This window comes from Phyllostomus hastatus, unplaced genomic scaffold (genome assembly GCF_019186645.2).
Source record: "Phyllostomus hastatus isolate PE091 unplaced genomic scaffold, TTU_PhHast_1.1 phas_contig_283, whole genome shotgun sequence".
In the NCBI taxonomy this organism is placed as follows: Eukaryota; Metazoa; Chordata; class Mammalia; order Chiroptera; family Phyllostomidae; genus Phyllostomus; species Phyllostomus hastatus.
The window spans coordinates 11,941,843-11,966,810 of NW_025333833.1; the positions used below are offsets into that span (position 1 = coordinate 11,941,843).

Consider the following 24,968-nt stretch of genomic DNA (forward strand, 5'->3'; position numbering starts at 1 on the left):
ATGGATGAGGATGAAATCACTCACGTAAAACTTTTCACATCTCTCGTCTGGAGGTCGCTGCAGTTGTTGTTTATGCTCTGTAGCTCCCTTACTTCTGGCACCAGCTGCACAGCAGGGCGGCTGGTGCTTCACCTCGGTGTCAAGGGGACCACAGAGTAATAGACTATACACAGAAGTGACTCTGAACCCCATGATTCAGCTAACCCCTAAGTACCTGCATTCCCTGAGGCAGCTTCCCCTTCACCAGATCCCACGTACACCATCGCAATTCTGCCGCCACCAGGAATGAAAGGGGGCATGACACAGGGGAAGTTGGCTATGCGGTCTTGTCCAATAGCTCATCAGATATTTTCCTCTTGCACATTTGGTCACAATAGATGTGAATGCGAAGCGAGGGGCCCCTGGCAGGGGACCGAAGTTCAAGCTTCGTTAACCTCACAGTCAAGCGCCCCCCGCACTCCGGGTCTGGGTTGGGTCACTGCTCTGCCACAAAGCAGGTGGCTCTGGAAGAACCTTCATGTGTCTGAACTTCAGTTTCTGCTTTGTCAGATGAGGCTCTAATAACAATCCGTGTTTCATGGGGTGGTGGTGAGCTCTGAACAAGTTAGTTCACAGAAAACGTTATCACAATGCCTGGCACAAGCAAGTGTAAATAAGCATCAGGTCTCCTTGTTAAGTGAAAGTATTACATCACAGAATACTAGAAAAAATAATTCAGATAACAACAATGAAGACATTAATCAGGACAAAATTGTATGTATTAATATAAAAGTGATTCTTGAAGGATAGCAATAGCTTTGCCTTAAATGACCAGATATATGTAAAACCAATAAAACTACTTTTAAAAATTATATTGGAGAGATCTAACTTGTACAGATTGAACACCCTTCTTCACATGTCAGTATGTTTGGACTGGGGGATGCGAGGTTTGTTTTACTATCGTATTATAGGGGGAAAAGAATGCTTCTTTTCTAGCATTAATTATTCTAAGCGGTGTGTTATATTTCCTTCCCTAGGAAGCACATAAAGAATTCCCTTCCCAGAAATCAAGGTTTCAAAACATCTTCAGAAGCAAAGTAAACAAAGTGGAAAACAAATCCTAACAATGATTTCATTCATAGGAAACCTCTCACTGCTAATAAAATCAAGGAACAGCAGAGCCTTTTACACACTACACACATTCTTCCCTTTACACACACACATGCCTTCACTGTGCCCACGTGTGTCACAAGGCACGCGTAGAAGGACCGCACAAAATGTCCGCATGGATGGGCGTAAGATATGTTAGAGCCAAGTTCGACACAGAGGACCCTCTGAGGATGAACATGTCTTCTTCCTAAGTCATAAATTAATATGCAGAAAGACACTCCAGACAGCAGGGATCGGAATAAATCAAGGAGGAAGAAATACTTTCTGCCAGTAGCGAGCAATAAGAATGCCAAATGTCAGGGAGTGGAGCAAGCTTTTTCTTAAAAAAAAAAAAAAAGAAAGAGAGAGAGAGAGAGAGAGAGGGATCATCGTGGAACTACACATCTGCCTAATGCAAATCAGATTACAGTGATTATTTTATGAGAGATTCGATTTTGAGACATCTTGAATGTTGAATCTGAATGGCTGGGGTTCTTTTCCAGTCCCTAGAAATGTGTCTCTCCCCTCTGAAATCCGTGAGTCACTGCCCTCTCCTCTGATTCTTGGCCTCTCCGTGTTAACTCGCTTCTTGGGAGCGTTACACGGAAGGCAGAGGAAGTGTTACTGACCCAAGGACTAAATCATACGGGGAGAAAAGCGACTGTTGTGAGGGCGCAGGCAAGAGACAGAAAAATCCTGGCAGTTATCTTATTTTGCATGAAGAAACCAGAGCGGAGCTTTGCCAGGCAGACACAGCTATGAGCTCATTGGCCTGAAATAATGACTCATTGAGACTTTTCCCCGGGACACAACTATGGCGTTTATGGAAGAAACATAACTCAAATATTGATTTAAAAGATTCTTCTTTTTATATCCATCGTCAGTGCCCTCTGCCTGTCCTTGGGCCTGACCAAGTTTCTGGTTACATTCATTGACAAAGGAGAGTGCAAGGAAAATAAATATTCAACCACAGCCGATTGTTTTTGATTCATGCCCCTTATGTTTGGCGGTTTCATTCCTGTTCTGGGACATTAAAAAAAGCTTCAAACAGTTGAAAATGATAGAAGAGCTTTTACAGGGTATAATATTCTACAACTGAAGCTCCGAAATTAAACACAAACTGAAAGAAGTCCAACACAATTCGCTCCGTCAGCCCACAGCCACTCTGAGAAGTGTTCTTCTTAGTCAAGATAATCTGTGCCGCGATGTCCTCCGAGGAGCCAGGGGCATCGAAAGGGGCCTGTGTGGAGGTGATGTCTGTGGGAACATGCAGCGCAGGACCTAAAGCACTGGCCTATATTTTTGCAAATTTTGCTTCATGGCTAAAGAAAGCCAGTTGAAGCCCAGCAAACAATTCACCTACAACTCAGGGATTTTAGCTACAGGTGCAGCGGGTCCTTTAAGTGCAAAATATATGCAGATCTGATCATGTCCAGCAAGCACTTCCTTGTTTTCTAGATTCTTTGGGTAGCTATGTTGAGTGTCTTTTTTATTGTTCGGGGTGTACGTTTTGTTTAGTTTTCTTTGTTATTTTCAAATAAAGCACTTCAGTATTTTTATGAGCACCATCCCCCTGAATCTTTCTAGCACTGGCATCGCTACCGATGACAAGAGAGAAAGTCTCTTGAGACATTCCACTGTGAAAGCGGGAGGCAGAGGCCGCTAGGGTAGGGAATTGGCCGACATTTGAATTTATTGGCCTTTGACAATACTCAAAGGTTAATGGAGTGAATAATATTTATTTCCACTAACTGGCGGGGCTTCGATTGTATAGTTACACAGATTGAGAAGAATTAAAACAAAAACATATTACCCAGCCTTTTAGCCGTCCTGGTGCACTTGGACGGGACTGCCACTTGCGACCGCCCCGATATTGGGAGAAATGACTTTCTTCCCCCACAGATGGCGCTGCCGGGCAGACAGGCCCACACCTTACTTGCAATCACCGCACATTCCTTTCGCCTTCCTCCGAGCTCCAGAGCCGTCGGTACGAACACTTTATGGAAACTCAACACATAGGACACAAAATAGGATTGAGAGCATACAGAAGTCGACACAGCGATCGGGTCCGGATGCCTGGCTGGTGGCGGCAGCCTCAGTGGGTCAGAGGGAGGCCGGGGCCACCCCGCTCACCGAGGGCAGGCAGTCCACTTGTGATGTCGAGACGTGAGGCTGAGGGTCTTTTGGATTTCTTCAACTATTAGATATGTGTCTGAAGGGTCAAAATTTTTTAAAAAATATATGCTGTCATTGATGGTATTGAAAATGGACCCTATTTCCCTCCAGAGGAAGCCCACAGAAGACTGGCAAGCCATTCAGAAGGCGAATCTGACATAAGTCCGAGGTGGACTAGGCACACCGGCCTTCTTTGCCTTCTTCCAACAAGCAAAGAGTTTCCCTCACTTAGGGACCTGGGGGCTCCCCTCCTCTCCGCGCTCCCTCCCCTCCCCGCCACGTCCACAAGGCAGCTCCTCCTCCTCATTCTGGGCGTGGCTCAGACACCCCCTTCTCCAAGAGCCCTTCTCGGACCCCTTATGTATGAAGTCCTCCCCAGCAAAGCTCTGCCCCTCCATCCTGTTCTGTTTCCTCCTTAGCACGTCGCTTTCAGGATCATCTTGTCTATTCATTGACTCGCTTAGCATCGCTCTCTCCCAGGACTGTGTGGCATCAGCTCCATGAGAGTTTGCGACAGTTTCACTTGGAGTCTCTCGGGTTGCACTGAGGTGTCCCCTGAAAGCCTCCTGGGCTGGAAGACCCGCTTCCTAGGTGGCTCACTCACATGGTGGCAGGTGGGTGCTGCCTCTTGGTGGCAGACCTTGGTTCCTCTCCATGCGGGCCTTTCCTTGGGACAGTTTCAATGTCCCTATGGCACAGGGGACACCTCCCCAGGCAAGCAGTCCACAAGACCACGGCAGAAAATGCAATGCCTTCTAGGATCTGGCAGCGGAAGTCACAGGCTCTCACGTCCACCTGTTGTCCTGTTCCCACAAGTCAGCAGGGGAGGGGACGGGGGGAGGAGGGATGCGGAGGAGGCCAGGCCCACGGGGGCCATCGTGGAGGTCGCTCACCACACTGCGGTCACAGTTTACTGTTTAAGAAGCAGGCCTTTGAGCTCAGAAAATATCCATGCAACCTCACATTTTCACGCATTAGTTCAACACTTAAAACCTGCTCGAAGAAACAATGTTTTCTACTTTTCCATGAAGACTGGGAGAAAGAAGTATGCATTTCTCCTCAGTGACAGAATTAAACGAAAAGAATTGTAACATGACTACTGTTCTCACTTTCGCTTCTTGTTTGAACAATAGGTTACTGGTTTGGTTTTACTCTGCACTTAGCTGGACATGTGCAGCACTCAAGTGCTTTGACATGTGAAAGTGCGATGAAGGCCAAGGTCAAACCAAGCTGGGAGGAGTCTCAAAAAGGACTTGGAAGCAGGCCCCCAGACGGAATCCGCAGCCCATGTCTCTTTGGGACAATGACATATGTAATCCTTCTACCAAAAATGACCTCACTTGTTAACAGCTGATTGTTCAGGGGCCTGGAAGCCATAGTATATTATTGTACCACCCAGGACGAAAGTGACCACAGACCGAAGCCATGTGTAACCTTGGCCTTCTCAGGGCTCAAAGGCCAAGGAAGGCAAATATTTTTTTAAGTCACTGAAACTAAGAACTACCTGTCTGGATTTTAAATCGTAATCATTTTTAATAAAGTGATGCCCAGAACAGCCTTTCCCAATTATTTTAGCTAAGACACCTCAGTTTCTAGTACAGCCAATCCTACTGATAATAAACAGATCAATCCATTTATAAATTAACCAAAACCTACCTAGAAAAATGCTCCTTTGAAAAAATAAAGAAGAAAATGGAGCCAAATCTGCGATGTTCATAAACGTAATGAAAATTAATTAGAATGAGAACTCAAAAAATCTACCGTGGAGAAAGGACTTGAGAGGATAAAACAAAGATGACAGTTTATTTATCCTCTGCTCCTTCGACATCAGAAAGATAAAGTGTTCCGTTCGGGGAAACTATTTGCTTTCTAACTCAAAGGAACAGAATGCCAGCGCGATTTATCGTCTGAAACTGGACAGCTGCAATACAGATCATGGACAGCACTGTCAAATCTCAGACACCTCGTTCTACAGAAGAGAGGAAAAACTTCAAAATCCAGTTTTCTCCAGGGCAGCAATGGTTGGACCCCCGGTCCCTTAAATCCCATTTGCTGTTATATCAGCAGGAAAAAACTCACCAGGGCAGTTCGCGCCCTCGTGCCTGGGCCCAGGTCCCTGAGGCATCCTACAGGAGCCTTACTTCAGAAAGTCCGAGCAGCTGGCCCAAGGTCCTGGGGCCATGGGGAAGGAGGCAGCCAGCTTGCAGCTTGTGAGCAGCAAGATCGGACAGGGCTGGGAGAGGGAGCCAGAGGGCAGCGTGTTCTCAAGGCGATTCTGATCCAGCAGAAGGGTTCGCTTTCTTATTTCTTGGTTATAGGTCAGAAAAGGAAGAGTTTGACTTACGAGACTGAACCCCAAGAATGTAAATCAAAGCGTCACCAGCAGGAACACTTTTTGGAAAAGAAAATCATTGACTTCTTAATTTTAGTTTTCTGCAGACTATGAATTCAAAAATCTGGAGATAAGTGATTCTGTCTCCATATCTCCATCCCACCCCAGCCCCAACATTTTTCTGCATCGGCAAGAAGGGACACGGCCCCGCCCAGCTTCCTGTTGCAGGAACTTTCCACGGCCACTCATGCTCCTGCCCTCTGAAGGACAGCACAGACCCACCTGCAGCATCTCTGTGGTATGAAGGTGCCACTGTGAAGGGAAGCTTCTGGGAGGGTGAAGGGAGCTATCACTTTGGTAAAATAACCCATTAGCCTCGTGAAACTTGACTTCTAACTGCCAGGTTCTCCTAACCCTCAAAGTGCACATGCAAACTACTGTCCTCACTCAGGGACTAAGCAAAATACACAAGCCTGCAGGCCGGTCAGCAGCTTTTGCAAAGAGCAAACATATATACTGTTTCCCATCACAAGAGCAAATATCAAACTCCTATTGTTGCCTTTTCTAAAAGAAGGGGACCTTCCAGGGAATATTTGCACTTACTTATTTTGCATGCGGGAGAAAAGCCCAAATCTAATAAAAGATCTGCAATATATATACACTCCTGCAGCAAAGATTCCTGCCCAGGTGTCGACAGGAATGGTTTCTCCAGTTTTCAGATCTGGAACTACCTCCTCTGACATTACTCTCTGGGTTCTTTTTCTTCTCGCCGCAGCTTTTCTTTGAGCTGCTGTTGTCCATGAATCCGAGACGGCGTTTTATGTCAAGTGAGAGGTTATATGAGTCAGAGTTCTCCAGAAAAACAAAACTAATAAGATGTGTGTGTGTGTGTGTGTGTGTGTGTGTAGAGAGAGAGAATACATAACGATATAATAATATACTCTATTTCTCTAGAACATATATAATATATTTTCTTCAGAGGTAGAGCAAAAAAAATGAAGAATGGGCTCATGAAATCTTGGAGGTTGGCAAGTTCCAAGTATGCAGAGCAGGCCAGCAGGCTGGAGACTCGGGGAAGAGCTGATGCTGCAGTTCAAGTCCAAAGGCAGTCCAGTGTCACAACTGCTTCTTACTAAAGGAGATTAGTATTTTGTTCTATTCAGTCCTTCAGCTGAGTAGTATGAGGCCCAACCATAATGTGGAAGGCAACCGTTTTACCCAAAGTCCACTGATTTAAATATAAATCTCATCAGAAAACACTTTCACAGAAACATCCCAGAATCATGTTTGGCTACCTATCCAGGCACCATGGCGCAGCCAAGTTGACACATGAAATTAACTATCACCAAGGGCAAAACATTGTTTAAATTGTATTATTTTACATAGATGCAAGCCATCAGTCTATTTAGCAAGGATATGAGACATGGATGAGTTACAAGTACTGAAGAAGTTTTATCTATGTCCAAATAGAGAAATCAAGGCCGAAATGTCATCTTCAATATTGCGGCAACAGAGCAGGCTGTTTCATTTCCCGTGGCATCTGTGGTGGAACCACAGACACACAGCACATTGTGCATTAAAGGTCCTTAACCACCAGCCTGTCCAGGGCTCCCTGTGCAGGTTAGGAGACCAGCACAAGGTGGAAAATTCAGTAAAACCTGCAGATACAGTGGTCCGTGGTGTAGATGATGCAAAAGAACAAATAGCTAAAAAAACAAATCTCACAGGCTCCAGGATTCCCTATGGGGAATGTTGCCAAATACCTTCCAGCTTTTTTCTCTGAGCTGAGATGAAAATGACTCCCCTTTGTCTGAACACACGACGACTGGGCAGCAGAAAGAGAAACACAGCTCATGCTGGGAGCAAACTGACCAATCAAAAACTGGCCTTTCTGTATCCAAAACACAGACAATCCAGCCATGGAAAACTAGAGTTCAATGACTGCCTTTATTCTGATAAGATACCTGGGAAAATGAGGGTTCAGCCCCCACCGTGCCTACAACAGCAAAGACTGGCCAATAAGCGGCGGGGCTGGAGCGGGGGGCCAGCTTCCGTGTTTCCCAGCGTGACCCTGAATGAACCGCCTCTCGTGGGGCAGGGATAGTTCAGTATAGTGAGTTACTGTCCTTTGCCCCTCAGACAAACGCCAGCAGGCCCATTTCATTCACCAGTATTTGCACAGGCCTTAGGAAAAGCTATTAAGATTCGGGACCATTATCAAAGGGGACTTGGCAAAACCTAATCTTTGGGAAACAGAAAGCTGGCCCAGAAGCGGAGCTGTAACCTTCAGTCACCTGCTGGCCCTCCTGCAATCCAATGCCTAAGAAATGAGGGCCCAGCGCGTCTTTGATGCCCAGTCCAGGCTTTGAAGCCATGTCATGACCACAGGACAAAGGCAGCACTGTTTATGCAAATCGAGAAACAAAAGAAGCTAAAATCCAAAGCCATTAAAAGTAACATCAGAAATTCAATCCACAGAGATGATTAGAGGCCCTGCACCCGTAGGAAACTGATGCCTAAAAGCAAAGCTGGGCAACGCACCAAAACACACACACGGAGGGAAGGAACCCTGAGCGGCCGGAGGCTGGCTGCATGCACTTAGGAGGCTTGGAACACGCAGCTCCCTGTGCCAAGGGGCAGCATCTGCGCGCCACAGGCAGCAGGCCCCGGGCTTCCGCTGCCTCTGCATCAGGTGCTCACGGCCTCTCCCTGAGAAGTCCCACCGGTGCCCCTGCAAGGCCGGCCCTCTGGCTGCCACGTCCCTCAGTCATCGCATAGCACACGCCTTGTGCAGGACGCAACGGTCTGAGGGAGCACCTTTGGGCCCAATCTACCTACAACAGGATGACGTACAACGGGCCTCCGAGAACACTGACACTTTATTTTTAGGTCATTCCAAAGGGATCTAAAGCTGGGCTGAGGGTCCAGGAACATCAGTGATGCAGAGTGATGATTCCTGAAAGTGCTTCAGCTATGGTCACACTCAGGTCGGGTAGGGGCCCTGGAGAATGTCTGATCCAGAGGTTCTCACACCCGGCTGCGCGTCACCACTGCCTGGGAAGTTTTCAAAATACCTCACCTGCCCTGGCCCTGCCCCAGAGATTCAGACGTAAATGGTCTGGCGGGTATTTGTTAAAACCCCATCACATGACTGGAAATAGCAGCCGCATTGAGACCACAGCTCCGGGAACACATCTCCCTTATGTGACAGGAGAGGAAACCGAGGCCAGACAGAACAAGTGCCTTGTTCAAAGTGACACGGCACGAGCGGCGCCTCCCAGTCTTTCACGAGACAACATGATGACACAGTGACAACATCTGCACCCTGGGGACCAGGCTGCTTTTGGCTAGAAGCAACTGCCCGGGACACCCCCGGTGACTAGTATCTCCTTGATGGCACGCAGTAAGCTAAAAAACTGCAGCTCACATTTTTTGAGGGGAAGAAGGACTAAAAAAAAGAAAATGGACACATACCCTTGAGAACCTTCACTGTGGAATTTGTGATAGACCTGAGCCCACAGGACCCAGTGAAACTAGGGTGTGGAATAGCACAGGATTTAGCAGCTGAGTTGCCATCCGCCCCCAAGAAGGCTGCCTGTGGGTGAGGTTGCAATCACGCCCCTATATCAACGTGGGACACACCTTTGCACAGCAGCGGCACATGCAAAGCCATCCTTTATGCAGCCTGCTGGAACAGCAGGATTTCCACAAAGGTGAGTTTCGATTTCATAACTTGTGAAGACGCCAGACACAGAGACTTTGTAACATCACATTATCAGGACAGAAATGCCAACTACTCAACGCAGGCCAATTTAACAGAGTACTTCTGTTTTTCCCAAACGAGGGGAGGGGTTTGTAACGGCATGCCAAAGAGAAGAGCAGGAAAATTAAATACAAGCAACAAAAAGACCTAGATGAGCAAAGATGAGGACCCAAGTGGTTCAAATGACCACTATTTATCTGAAGCAAATGCACGGATTTGATTTCCCTTCACACCATTAAGAGATGGTCATCAATAGCCAGCTTTTCTTCTTTAAAACTAAATGCTTAATGAGCTCAAGGCATAAGATACACCGAGCAAACAAAAAGGCTTGAAAGAGTGTCTCTTTATACTGAGCACTTCACCTGGTGGGCAGTTCAGGGCACGGTCTTAAAAATAACTTTTTAAAAATATAGCCAGTGTTGCAAGGAGGGACAACATGGCTTAACTCCATAAAAAAGCCCCACAGACGATGCTTGCCTGGCACAACCTCTCCGTTGTAATCTTGTGTCTTCCTACATCACTTGATAAGGAAACCCCTTGGCTTTGATTGCTTCAGTCCCTGGGACCTGGAGATGAGAAGATCCACACTGTGCCGACTTCCCAAGCTCTGAAAATCCCATGGCCTGTATTTTAGATGCATACACGATCTTTGGTCCTCCCACGAGGGTCCCCTGTTCCTCAGGGGGCCTTCTGGGAGCCCATCCCTCTCATTCCCAAACCCAGAGGTACATCCAAATCATCTGTGTCCACGTTCAAGACCAGATTCCCAGGCTCTTCCCATAGGTCATCTGTTGAATGTGGCTGAAATGGGGCCCAGAAATCGATGTCACTGATAAATGTCTCAGGTGTTGGGATACAGTTGGCCCCTGAACCAGCATTAAGGAACCTGGAGTTGAAGGCCAGTAGTCATACCAAAAGGTAGACAGAACAGTGATGAGAGCCATGTCCATTCATGGCCAATGAACTTGACCAATGAAGGTGAGTAAGTCACTTTTAGGCCACCCCGACTACCTGTTTTCGACATGATGACCTGGATGTATCCACACAGACAATCTGCAAAAGGCCAGGTAAATAAAGTCACGTACCTAGCATTTTTTTAGTCCATTGCTTTAGAGATTCATGGTTTCGGGTGCTAACAAGAATTTTCTAGGATGGAAATCAATGTGCCCAGTAAATCATAAAGTCTAACAAGATGGAGGAGAGCTAAAGAGGAGATGTGTAATTTTCTCAACTATTTCAGTATGCCGGCTGTTTCAACAAAACCCGCTGGAAACACAAGACACAGCCCGACTGCCTGAACGCCCTCCCGCCCCCACCGGCCCCGAGCAGAGGGCATGCGGCAGTGTGGGGGCCTCATGTGCACTTACTGTTCCGCGGCGCAGCGATGACACGAAAAAACCCTGATCCCACTGGGCAGCTATGTCCCACTATCTTGGCGGGTCTCAACCACAGTCGCTGTGGTGTGTGGAGCTTGGACAGATTACAGGGCTGGCTGGAAACCAAGAAACTAAAATGCAGTCCAGAGGTCCAGCAAGGAACTCCGTGTTGGAAATGCCACAGCCCGCCCAACTGTCCACAGCCACATTTCTCACAGAGGGCCCAGGAATTTGAGTTCCACTGTAAGTCTCCGGAAAAGTCCGCCTTTCCCAAGGCCCTGGAAAGCAGCAGCTCCTCACTGAACGTGACGTTGAAGGAGAATGCCGGTATACTTCCATCTGTTCCCCGTCCTCGGGATCATCTCTTGTCCAGTGAGAATGGGAAGCTTGCGGTACCCCACTGTCCCCACTGCCTCCAAAACCATCACTCTCGGACAGAAGAGCGTTCCTACTGCTCTGCTGTCTACAACGCAGGCACTGTGGCCTGCCTGCGCGGTTGTCCCGAGCTTGACGGCTGCCTGCATCTGTGCGGGCACCTGGCGGGGTGGCTTATAAGAACAGAAGTTTGCTTCTCGCAGTTCTGGGCGCTGGACGTCCGAGAGCAGGGTGTCCGCACAGCCAGGCCTGGCGGGGGCTCTCTTGCGGCCTGAGGCTCGTCGCTGTGCCCGCCTTGCGTGGGGGACGGGATGAGGGATCTCTCTGGGGCCTTTTTTAAACGTTTGTCCCATTCCCAAGGGTGGAACCCTCCTAGAGACCCAGCCTCCTGATTCCACCCTTTTGGGGGGTTAAAATGTCAACATATGAACTTGGGGGGAACACGTTCAAACCAGAGCCCCCACCCAAACGGGGAGAGATCTATTTAAGGGGCCTTCACTCTGCAGCCGGACGCATCCCTCAGAAGATTCTGAAGTGGTCCAACCTGGAAGGTAACAAGTTCTTCCAATACAGCCAATTTATCGATGAAACCCGGGGCCCCTGAGAGTGCTTCCCCAGCCTCGGCCTGGGCCCTCACCCCGTCTTCCACCAGACTCTTACGGGCATGCAGCCCAGGGTCACTGCTCACCTGACCATTAATGTTGCTGAAATGCACGTCTTCTAAGGGGTCTTGAAACACGAATCGGAAAACACTGGGAGAGGGGGCGATTTTGCGTTATATTTACAAAGGAATGAAGTCTCATCGGCTGAACCATCAGGCCTGGGACAGGCCTCGACTTGCCGAATTTGATAGACAACTGAAATAATAATAACAGCAGCTCCCATGAAATGAAACGGGTCAGGAAGTCCTAGGCTCAGCCTTGGCAGGATGTCATGCAGCTATCACTGGCAGTCCCAGTCTGAAGTGACTTCTGTGCGGTGCTCCCAGAGAGGAAAAGAAAAGCCCTCTAGGCAAATCTAAGGCTTAATTCATGCAGGAGACTTGGCGGACGCCCCCAACCGCAAACGCCGTGCTTTCAGGGATCTCAGCGGCAGCGGCTTCCAGAGAATTAATTACAGCCACTCTATTTATTATTTTGCATGACTTCTCAATTATTACCTCTAACGCGATGCCTTTCTACTTCTATGAACATTCACACACAGCTTTCCTACCAGAGAAATGGAGAGCTGAGGGAAGAGAAAGAGGATCCCGATCCCTTTGCCCCTAGACGGCTCCCTGGCTGTGGGCCAGGCCTGCTGGTTCTAGAAAGCAGTCACTTCCTGAGTCCTACGGCTCCAGGGGAGCCTGGGAGGATGCAAGGATCACCGCCCAAACGCCAACGGGGGCTGGTAAGCCACATCAGAGAGTCGGACCGTGCACAGAGAGGGGCCCAATGGGGACGTGACTGTCAGGGAAAGGGGCAGGGGCGGCGGCTGCTCGGCCCCCACAGGCACCACTGCCCCGCACAAATGCAGCCCTGGCGAGGCAGGTGCTGGTCCCGCGGGCACACCCGGTTTGTGAAAAGTTATCCAGGTGTCTATTTAGGGCATATGCACTTTTGGGGTACGTATTACACTTCATTAAAAAGTCATGTGCGTGTGTGTTCTTTAATGAGCGTAGGGCCCTATTTTCTGGGGGCCGGGGACACAAGGACGAGACACAAGGTAAGTATAATCAAGGCAGGTTCGGAGTCACTACCTGGAGCAGGTGCCAGTGTGGGGGGGCTGGTAGAACGTAACAACCCAGGGTACAGAGGTTGATTTTTTAAAAATCACACTTACGACCCTGGCTGGTGTAGCTCAGTGAATTGAGTGCAGGCCTGTGAGACAAAAGGTCACTGGTTCGATTCCCAGTCAGAGCACATATGCCTGGGTTGCAGGCCAGGTCCCCAGCAGGGGGTGTGAGAGGCAGCCACACATTGATGCTTCTCTCCCTCTCTTTCTCCTCCCTTCCCCTCTCTCTAAAAATGAATGGATAAAGTCTTTAAAAAATTAAAAATCACACTGATGATCAGGCTATATAAAATATTCACATTTAGGCTGACAGTGAAGGACACACGTACATGCACAGGAAGTTTCTGGAAGAACGCACAAGGAACCATTAGCATGGGTTGCCTCTGGCAGGTGGCACGAAGTAGAAGGGAGGCTCACTTTTTATCGTGTTCCTATTCATGCCGTTTGAATCTCATTGTGGGAATGTGGTACCGTTTCCGTTTCTTTAAAAGAGTCGAGACAAAATTCTTAATATACTTAAATCCCTATTAAATAAATCTACAAGGCCCCTAAGAGATTCAGATTTTTTCAGATCAGTCACATTGGATATTCTAATAACGTAAGTGCAGTGAAATGAGTCAGTCAGTCCTTTCAGGATACAAACGTCAAGACATGCCCATGGACAACACACACATTTTGTAATTCCCGATGAATAATAACTATGATTTAAACGCATGGAGTGAAGGCGCTTCATACTAGACACCTAGAGAACAGGACCAACAATCCTACCACAGGTGGTCATTTTCTCTCGGACTTGAACTTCACTGTGTGTTGTTATTTGAAGACGCGCAGAAACAAGCATTATGATAGTCCTACGCCGGTCCCTATGTGAGCCTCACAACGCCCTACTGTGCTGGGCCACCGGCTGGGGGACAGCACCGCGCAGGGATACGGCCCCTGAGTGCGTTTCAGTGATTGGAAAAGGGGCTGCGGCAGGACGAGCAGCCCCTGGTCACAAAGCCTTCCCTGTTCACTCCCGCGGCCACCAGGCACAGCGGCGGGAGAGGACCAAGAGGCAGGCTCATGAATCCCTGGAGTCACGAAGCAACGTGGTGGTGGAGTCACCTGCAGAAAGGGCTGGAGACCGGTCTGTAACACCGAACCTGCCGGGAGGGTCACTGGCACGCTCCTTTCGACAGTGAGCAGCAGGAGTTACAAAATAATCAACACTAAAACAGCCACCCAGGGCTGGAAGTCTAGGGATCTGTTACCTCATCCAGACACTCATTCACTGCATAATATATAAGGGTAAAATCCTTTAACTGGGTTCTACTTTCCCCAACCGTGGAAGCTCATTAACAACGCAGAACCAGGACAGTTTAGGCATCCTTGCTAATGCTGCCGGCAATCCGTCACAGCTACAGCAATAGGATTGGTGACATGCTTAGTTACTTCAGTTTTTACCCAAAGGAAATACATAATCCCAAGGGCCAATCATGTTTTGAAGTTGGAGGGTCGGGGGGAGGACTAATAATTTTCTCCAGTCATTTGAAAGGAACCTGTGTGTAGGGGTCAACCAACTCTAAGACCACTAATCAAAAAGGCTGAAAAGCTGATACTCTCAATTTTGCCAGTATGAACCCAAAACACTGCAGCCACTCATGTGTATGAAGAGTGCTGCTTGACTCATTTGCCACAGACAATCCTTGATACATTTCTTTCTGTTTCTGTGTAGCTGTGATCGTAGCAAGTGCCCTGCATACTTATGGGCAGCGCACATATTTAGTCTCATTCTGTTCCTGTGAAATCTACCACAGAGAGAGGCCAGTAACTAGAAAATGCCCAGCGAAGTGACAAAATGATCACGACAGCGGAAGGGAACCCCTGAGTCCCTTATGTCATTCAAGTAGAAGGGGCTGTCCCTGTTTGAAAGAAACACTGGCACCCTTACCTTCCCAAATTGGGTCAAGTGACAGAAGCAAAAACTATTGTAGAACGAATTGCTCCTTTCTTGATCTCAAACACACTGCCTGTGCTCAGTCTGTGACATTAACTGCCTGGGTCACAGCCTGACGCCAACACGCGCTAGCCTTGTGACCTCAGGAAACTCCTTTAAATTCTCTGTGCCTCAGTTTCCTCCTGTGTAAAGTGAGGAGAGTAATGGCACCTCTCACCCAGGGTTGTGGTCTGGGGTAAGTTAGTTCTCAAAGCAAAATGTTTACAACAGCATGGCCCACAAAGTTAGTTTTCCTTACACCGGTCATGTGTTATTGGAAGGAAGAACATCGAGTTCCTTTTGATCACATGTGTTTTGGAATCTTCAGTTGGGAAGATAAAAGTAAGGGAGATGGAACAAAAAGGAAAAGATGAATAGGAAATAGCAGCTATAATTTGGCAGCATTTATGTAAAAGACGACATCGGTGCACTATCTCGTTTCCTGTTACAAGAAATCTTTGAGGTAGGCGTTATTGTTACTCATTTCCAGATGAGGAAGCCACGCTCAGAGGTTCGCTGACGTGCCCACAATCACACAGGGGGCTGGAACCCATGTCTGTCTGACTCCAAGATCACACACTCCGACCTCAGCACGGTATCACCCACTGTGCGTAAGAAGGAAACAAAGGGGGGGAATGAGGCGAGCAGACTAATGGGGAGGAGAGGGCTAAAGTAGCATCTCTGTTTTCCGCCTTGAGCTGGAGCTTCTCTCCATAAGGGCAACGGAAACACTTCACGCCGTGATGGTGATGATAAAGTGTGACATCGTTCTCACTGCTGGCACGCAGAGCTATAGTTCACAGTACTTGGGAACATTTTATAAACATATGTGTATTGGTGACTCTACTTACATGCTTCCGGGAGGGTGTTAAAAGGTGGAGATCGATCCAAGCGAATCCCCAAACACTGCACAGAGGGAGTCGTGTACAAATTGCTGGGATCGGTACCCAGACCAAGTACAGCTCACCATTGTTTATGTCCATGGAAACCCACCTCTTTGTTTAGAAAGCCATCCAGTGGTCCCCGGTGCATGCACTACTTTCCCAAACTCTGCCCAGTGAGATGCTCACACTGTTCTGCAGGTCCACGGCAGTTACTGCCTGGCGATGGCACAGACTCCACGAACCCCAGCCGTCTCTGCTCAGGCAACAACAGGCTCTCCAAAAGACAAGCTGAATGTATCTTTTGGGTCAAATGTTTGCCTGATGCGTGCCCCCGCCCCTGGCCCTGTTTCTCATTATCAAGGTACTTGGCCCTGCTCCCCTTAATCGTAGGTTTGGAAGGGGGTGAGATCGGCCTTCCCTCTTCGGCTACATCCACTGTTGGGGGCTCCCCTGAATGAAGGAGGGCCGTCTGAAGCCCACTGCCGACGTCCCGTGCCTCCAGCTCCCTTCGTCTCAGCACAGCCGCGACTCCCACTAGCTCAGAGTTTCATCAGAACACAAGGAGTCCCTCCTTAGCTGCCTATCCCAAGGCTGTGCTAGTTGAAGGAAAACAATTAGTTTGGTAGAATTTCCCGATCAGATGGGTACATGGGACTTTTCCTTTTTGCTGGTACAAAGGATGTCTAAAATATAAACTGTCCTTAAGTCACCCTCATCTGAGTGAGCCTGAGGCTGAGGTGTCTACACTCACTCTCTGATAGCAAAGGTCTTCAGGTGCATTGGTTGACCCTCAATCCACCAGCATGCTCAGTGCAGACCTGGTGTAGAACTTTAGGTGAGAAGAAAAAATCCTATCACCAGGAAGTCTGGATGTGACCTGTGAGCCCTGCCTCTCTATTACCCACAGAGGAAAGAAGTCTCATCAGATGATCAGATGCCCCCCCAGCCGTGATTAGAGGTAAGCAGATGAATGAGAAGACTGAGACAGCACAGTTATTGAAATAAGATTCACTGGAAGCTGGCACCCAGACTGCTCAACATGGTTCAGTTTTGCGAGGTTGTGGAGAGCTCACAGCCATTTCTGACACTATTTTTTAACACCAGCATGTGCTGGCTCTGCGGAGTGAATACGAACCAGCTTGGCATCTCAGAATGCCGAGTAGAGCTTGGGACGGAGAGACTAGATAGAGGCAAGCAATTGGCAGAAGCCCCTCAAAGTGGCAGCATCCTAAACTGAGGTTCCACCTGCAGGGTCATATCCCATAACCTTCCCGGCCAAATACCCCTCTAGGGCTGGGCGCTAAGTTAGCAGCTCCGGGGGTAGAATACAATGAGTTTGGAGGTTTGCTGTCATCAGAGCTGCCACCCCCATTATCTCCCCTGACAGAAAACTCTGGTTAATGTCCCAGTGCCTTTTTTGGTCCCGCTGTGCCCTTTTCTGGAACCCCCATGTCTGCCCCCGAGGTTTTAGTAGATTCCTATTTGTCCTTCAATACTGAGTTTAAACTAAGTACCAACTCCCCAAGAAGCCTTCTGTGACCACGCAACTGCCCCGATCTGACTTAGAAGTCCTTTGCTGCTCCCCACACCTCTTGTAAATGCCATGCAGATCACCTTACACTGCCCGGGGGTGGGGGGGGGGAAGCTATATTTGTTTGTGAAGATCCACATCTTATTCAACTTTTCTCTGCTCAAACGTGGTCATTAGGGATACGTGCTTGTATAAGCGCCCTGTGCCTCAGTTTTCTCATCTGTAAAAGGGTAGAATACAGTATATACCTGATAGGGTTTTCATAAAGATTAAACCAGCAAGTGGATGTGAAGTGCTCAGAAGAACCATGAGTTCTTGGTGTTAAGTGTCTGTGATATTAACAAATAAGTGTAATCTTGAGTAAGTCAGGTACTTTAGACAGAATACCTTCTATGAAATGGAGACAATTTTATTTCTTTACATAATGACAGTAAGGATCAAATAACATAACATGGTTGATTACAGTACTTGGGGAGCTATAAAGCGTGATCTATGACTACCCATCTTGGTTATCATTATCTAATAAATGATATTCGGTTTCTAAGCCAGAACTCCAAGAAGATTTTTTAGTGGCTAATGCATGGGTGCCCAAGGCCTTACACAAGCCTCAGGCTTCCTCCTTAACTTTCCAACATTGGCCATAAAGGACGAGGTACAGTTTGGACACAAGGTTACAGGGACCATGAATGAGAGTAAGGGAATATAGACCCCAAAGTTCTATGAAGAATTGGGATACTACCCACTCAAACAGAGCACCGATGTCGGCAGAACCTGGAGCACCCAGGGGAGCTAGGAAGCGCAGTCATTGTTGGCTGATTCTGAGCACATCATAAAATCTATGCAATTCAAGAACCAGAAAGAATTTTTGAAATTCTAATTTCAAATGTATGCCCATTCCCTTGTGTTACGGATGAGAAAACAGATGTCTATGGCTCCCAAGAAACTGCCCCCAAATCAAGTATCAAGCCAGCGACCAACAGCTCTCACCTCCTAATCTGCAGCTTACGGGTTTAGGTAAGTTTTGCTTGTAGCTTATCCCCACTGCTGCCTTCCCAGGGCAGTGTTTAGGGACACACGGGCTCAAGTCCCAGTTCTAACATTTATTAAGTCTGTGGCTTTAAATGCATCATTGAATGGATTCAAGGGATTCAAGTTTCAGTTTCTTCTTTTGTAAAATAAGGATCATAGTATCTCTTCTAAATAGTAACAATTGCAATGTTCTTTAAAACTAAGCAATGCATAAAGACCATATTGTAAAACATCTCCTTTGAAAAAAGCATGTAAGAACTGATTCTCTCTCTTGCTCTCTCTCGTTTTTCTTTTGGTTTTGAAGTGGTTAAAAAAATTCTTCCTTCTGACTTTAAACCTGGCTGCACCAGCATTCCCACTGGCCACATAACATGCGCTCCTCCGTGGCGGCGGTCACGTATAGCTTGGTGTGTATAGTAAAGCAGTGTATAGCACAGTGCTGCACTATACCTCATGTTTGCTTTCTCACCTCTGCACCTCTCCCGCCAGGTACGGCGGGGCTGCCAGTGCCAGCTACTGCCTTATCCATCTTTCTGTCTTTCTGCCCAACTGTTGCTCCAAGGATATGTTCTGTCTGCAGACAGCTGCCTTTATCAGCACAAGACGACAGAAGCTGCCCGGGAGTGACCCGAGCTCTGTCTTCCTCTAGGAAGTCCTCTTGTCCATGGAGCCGGCTGCCTGTCTCCCTTGGGCAGCGTCCTTCGCCTGTCCACAAGCCCCTTACAGGCTCACCCGGCCATCAACGCCTTGCCCTCCGATACCTGTGTTTATCACAGCTGCGGGACTGAACCCATTTCTGAAGTTGGGTCAGGCAGCCAACCCCCAGGGATGCCCGGCCTTCCCCTTGGCAAACCCAGGAGCCAGGCCCGGGGCTCTGCCCTGGGGGCAACAAAACCTTGGCTGTTTGCTTTCTCGTGCTTTCTCCAGGGCGACTCAGCTCCCAGGTCCCCAGGGGGCCCGGCGAGGTTTGCGTCTGGGGCGGAGGATGCGTCCCAGGAGGATGCACAGGTGGGGACAGCCGGGAGTGCTCAGAGGGCCCACGGCGGTGGTGCGGCTGAGAAGGCGCCGCGGCCCCACCTAGCCTGAAACTCTGGGTCTACATCCTCTCTTTGCCTCCCGACCCCCGAGAACCAGGATTCTTTGACGGGGGAGCAGGAGCTTTTATCGTGCGCTTTTATCACGGCGCACTCTTCGCCACCCCAGCCACTCCGGAGACCCCCTTGCCAGCCGCACTTACGCTCCCTGTCGTCTCTGGAAGACGAGGCAGCGACGGGCACCCTTATTCTCTCACTCAAGGGCGATGGGTACGAGGTGGAGAAAGAGGAAACTTCCAAAGTAGAAAGGGGGAGAAGCTTGCACTCTTGCGCGGGTTCCCCAAGCCCTTGTCCCGGAGAGGGGCGAGGACGCCCCGACTCCCCCCCCCCCACCCCCCATTGGAGCTCCTGGCTGCTTGTTGTCCTCATCAGCACCCCATGCGCACAGCCACCCGCGCGTCTTTCCCCGTCGCGGCCGCACGATCCTCCCGGGGCCCGCGCGGGCAGCGAGGGGGTGTGCGCGGCATCCTTCCCTCGGTCCCCCAGCGGTCGGCTCGCACCGCAGCGGCGCAGGGCGGCCCCCGCCCAGGTCCCCGCAGGCGGCGGGCGCTCTGCGCGCCTCCTCCCACCGCCACAGCCCGGGGCCCCCGGCGGCTCACCAGATGGCCATCCTGCTCTTGGGGTAGTCCAGCCGCTCCAGGCAGCCGAGGAAGTGAGGCAGCGTGTGCGCGGCGTTGCGGGCCAGGATGGCCACCAGCACCGTGGGTCTCTGCAGAGGCGACTCGGGGAAAACCCTCGCCTCCTCGTCGTCGTCCTCCGAGTCCGGCTCGGCCGCAAAGCGCGCACGGCAGCCGCCGCGGAGCAGAGCCCAGGAGAGGAGCAGCAGCGAGCAGGCGAGGCTGGCGGCGGGGCTCGCAGCCATGTTCACGGCTGCGGCGGGCGGCGGGGGACCTGCAGCGAACGCCGAGCCGGGGGATGCGGCTTGCCGAGCCGGAGGAGAGCGCACGCCGGCACCGGCCTCCGTGGCCCCGGACCCTCCCGCCGCCGCCGCCGCCGCTGCACCGCCCAGGCCCTGACGCAGGGGCGCAGCGAGTACCTGCAGCCGCCAGGGCTCGCCCGGGGCTCAGGCTCGCAGACAGTCGGGTCTGTGGGGCTGCTTGTCCTCAGTCCTGCGGAAAGTTCCTCCAGCCCAGGCTCAGCCTGTACAGCTGAGGTCTGTGGCTTCCCCCGGAGCCGTGAGGTGTGGCCCTGTCTGCCAATGGGCGTGTGAGTGAGTGTGTGTGTGTGTGTGTGTGTGTGCATAACGGTACAACTCCAAGAAAATTTATTCTGCTTTCGCAAACCACAGTCTCAAGTCCTTCCCAGTGATGCAATGCATCCCGGTTTTCATAATGCACCTATTGACGAGATGGGAGAGCTCTGAAACGGAAAGTCACCCAACTCTTCATTACTGTGGTAAAAAAAAAAAATTAACTTTCACAAAGGTAGAATGTTTGCATTCACGTATACACTTAATTTCCCCTGAAGTTTATCCTAGACTGGGGAGACCTTGGATCTGAGCAGACCAAGTCCGAAGGCTTGGAGAATCTCACAGCAGCCGGATGGAACCCCTGAACGGAAAGGACCTGCCCTTTGGGGCGCTGTTCTGAACCCCCCGCTCTACAGGCCGGCCCAGGGCCCTGAGCTTGCTGCTGGGATAGGCAGGACCCAGGACAGGTGGCTCAGTTAGATAGTTTTCTTCTTCCCTAGTGACCTAAACTAACCAGGAAAGGAAAAATCCGTCCATATTGGAGACGAGAGAGAAGGAAGAGGAGAAGGAGGAACACAGTGAGGCCGTGAGATGAAATTGCTAAAGGACCTTTGCTCTTGAGGATGACACGGAGACGCCGCTAATGAAATCCTCAGCACCTTCACCGTGGGACTGTGCGGGCTGTAATCAGTCATGGGAAAGGTGGGTTGGTACCACTGCGCGTTCACGACCCCCCGTCCTAACTTGTCCCACCACCTTTCTACTGGTTTCATCAATCCTTCTCGGCAACTATGAGAAGAAGCCTTGGCCACTCGGCTGCAACCACCTTGCTCCCTCTGAAGAGTTCACCTTCTTTACTGAACTTCCTCACACCCACCTCTGACTACCGCCTCTACCCACACACTCCTGCCGTGCACGCACCTGTCCTGACAGGGCCTTTGATCCCCTCCCTTCCCCTCCCTTCTGGTCTAGGACTTTCCCCCATCATTTAGCTCCACTCTCTACTGAATCTTCAACTGGTTCCTCTCTATCTTGTCCCTCATGATAAGAGCTCAGTCAGTCCTCTCTTATTCTTAATTATCTCTCTGACCCTAACCCTAACCCTAACCCTAACCCTTCTTGCTTCTGTGGTTCTATCTACCTGAAATTCCAACCCCTGTATCCCCTTGTGACCCCTGTTCTTTTTTTAAAACATACTACTGAGTTCAAGGACATTTCTTTAATGAGGCATTTCCTAACTTTCTCCACACCCTTCCTTATCCTCCTCTTCCACCATAACCGTACCACTCCATTATATTTATGTGTTTATTCGATACATGTTCATTACCCATGCATTTCCGCACCTGCGCCTTGGCACAGAGTGGGCATTGAGTACATGTTGGAAGCAGTGAGTGAATACAATTTAAGGGGCATGTCTAGTCTTCCTAAGTGAGCTACAGGAGCATATTTCAAATTTGTTTTTCAACTGTATTGAAAACCATATTTCTATAGTCACTATTTTATGTAGTTCTTGAATGCAGACCACAGTGTAGACAAAACTTGGACGCTGGGACAGGGGAGGGGAGGGAGAAAAAAGGAAGGACGGAGGGAAGGAGGCAGGACTGGAGGGAGGGATGGAAGGGCGCAGGAAGGGACGTGTAAAACAATCCAAGTATGATTAGCTCTTCTGTGCCAAAGGCTCTGAATTTAATGATTAAGTCTATTTTACTGCTGGATAAAAATATGTTGAAAAAGGCGGGGATAACTACCCCAAATCCACTGCCTCACCATAACTATTATTACCATTTTGGGATCACTTTAATTTGACATTTTCAACTTGGATATTTTCAATATGGGTTTGTACTCATTTCTCTTTAGTGAGACTCAGCACCATGTTGATAGGAAATGTTGAATAAATACCTAGAAAAAGAGATGAAATATTGTGGGGACCCTGAATTGCTTTTGATGCTTTTTCATATTCACAAAGCCAAGTATTATTTAAGACTGCACATATATAGTATGTCCATTTATTTAAGGTCTTCTTTAATGATCACCAATAACATTTATAGCATTCTTCATAAAAAGCTTGCTCGTCTTTTCTAGGTACTTTATTTTTTGTTGGATTTTTTTGTTCCAGATGTTAGCAGCATTTAAAAAACTTAAATATATTATATCCTGATTTTGTAAATGGGAAATTCAGAACACACTCTTAAACTTATGAGAAATTGGAGAAAACGTATTTTGAATTATTCTAAATTCTTTCCTGCCTGCTAGAAATCCCTCCTATATGCTCATGCGTGTGGATAGTAAAATAGCATAGCATTCTAAATATTTTACTGAAGGTATAAACATCTCACCCATTCTGCCTGAAACACAGAGAATGGAAAATGGCATAGTTTGTGTACAAAGGAAGGAGCAAGAGACCCAGGGACATTCTTATGACCCATGGATGAAAAGCTGATCTAGAACATGAGCCTCCATTTTCCAACTTGAAATCACAGTCGTATACAACACTGCATGGAGTCATTTTCTTTTTAACACACTAAAAACTCGCATTGAAATTCAAAGTTTGTTTTTCCTCCTGGGACTCTAACTGAATTAATATGTCTCTGCCTAGACATTAGAGTTGTTGTTTTTTCTGAGGGAATAAAATGCCCTGGCTCAGACATCAGGATGGGAAATCAGTGGAGCAAGTGCCGGATTACACAGAATTTGATCACACCCATATACTCAGGGGGACATTTATTGTTGTTACTTAACTAGTTTTTTCCCTGACCACTTTGATTCTCCAATATAGTGCTCTACTGAAGAAGCTTTGTAAAAGAAAAAACCCTATAGTCTATGAAAAGCTGAAACTCTAACCTGTTCTCTGTGGGTTACACTCTAGGTTGCCACAGTAGTCATTTTGATTTGAGTATGTACTTTAAATCCTAGGTTGTGTTTGTGCTCCCAAATCTTCTTTCTCCCTTAGTCATTTCCAATCATCAAGACTTATAATAAATTTACATCGCTTAATGTGAAAGCCAAGAGACACTCTATTTTCATTCTTTAATTCTTTTTAGTAGACTTTAAAAGTCAGAAGTACTTAAAATGCATGCTTATATGTATCATGGTTTTTTGTAAGCAATAGAATGTCATCTATTTGCCAAAGGGTACATTAGCCTGTTGCTTTTTCCATTTACAGTTCTTTCCGCATCCTTCTGGGATTCTCTGCATCCCCTCTTTTCTGCTGAAACTTAAGCTGAAAACCTTTCCCTGAAGATGGTTGAGCCTTGTTCACATGGTACCTGTTTCCACTGGGTCTCCTTACTAATTTATAAAATCTCCCGTCTACTCTCATTAGGAACGAAATGCTCTTAATGCTTCTATAAATACCATCATATGAACTGATTGGAGGTCAGAGAGAAACATTCATTCACTTCTAATTACTTCAATTAATGTCAAGTTCAGTGCTTCAAGGAGTCTACTAATTTCAGTGCCATTTGCTTCTTTAGGGCTTAGCAGCTGCTCTGTGGAGACAAAGGTTAATGGTGATTCCAATGCAACACATTGTAGGGAAACTTGTGAATCTTTATGTGCGGCTTTCCATCACTTTCAGGAATAGATGCACTTCTCCCTGTTGATAATATGTTGCATTTCTCTGGATGCATTCCAATTTCTTAGCTGGCTTTCAGTAATTTGACTTCAGCATGGACTTTGTTGTGGTTATTTTACTCTGTGGTCATTTAGCATTCTGTACCTGCAAATATCTGTCTGTCCTCAAATCTGGGAAAATTTGTTGTTCTTCCATTTTTTTCTTGCCCTGTTCTTTTTCTTCATCTGGTATTCTGTTGATATGTACGTTGGATTGTTAGATAACATATTGTAGGTCTCTGAGGCTCTGCTCATTTTTAAAAAATCACTTTCCTCTGTGTTGTTCCATTGCCCCACCTTCAAGTTCACTCCCCCCTCCTCTGTAATTTGGCTGTTGAACTTGCCCAGTGAAACTTTTTATTTCTGAAATTTTAATTTTCAGTTTCATAATTTCCATTTTTTTTCTCTGCTGGGTTTTTTATATGTATCCTGGGGTTTTCATTCACTGAAAACATGTTTTATTTTTGTTCCTTGAGGATAGTTATAATAGTTACTTTCAGATCCTTATCTGTTTTTTTCCCCAAGGGTTGGCCTCTAGAAAATGTGATCCATTTTCTTATTTTTCATGTGTTGGTAATTTTGCATCATATCTTAGACTTTATGAGTGATAAGTCATGGAGTGTTTTGATCCCATTTTTCTAGGATCAGTGTGTTTTCCTGTGTATTGGTAGGTAATTTTCTTGGCTGGATTTGAACTGCAAATTCTGCTTGTTTGGGGACAGCTCTGGTCTC

General features: G+C 48.0%; 1 protein-coding gene across 1 annotated transcript in view; it reads right to left on the reverse strand.

Annotated features, from left to right (window-relative positions):
* Window positions 1-22,521, reverse strand: part of COLGALT2 (collagen beta(1-O)galactosyltransferase 2) — an 81,567-nt gene extending 59,046 nt beyond the window's left edge. Inside the window, exon 1 of the mRNA XM_045838767.1 lies at window positions 20,035-22,521. Coding sequence (XP_045694723.1) covers window positions 20,035-20,297 — 263 coding nt within the window. The 5' untranslated portion in view covers window positions 20,298-22,521. The remainder of the gene's footprint in view (window positions 1-20,034) is intronic.
* Window positions 22,522-24,968: the final 2,447 nt, after the last annotated feature.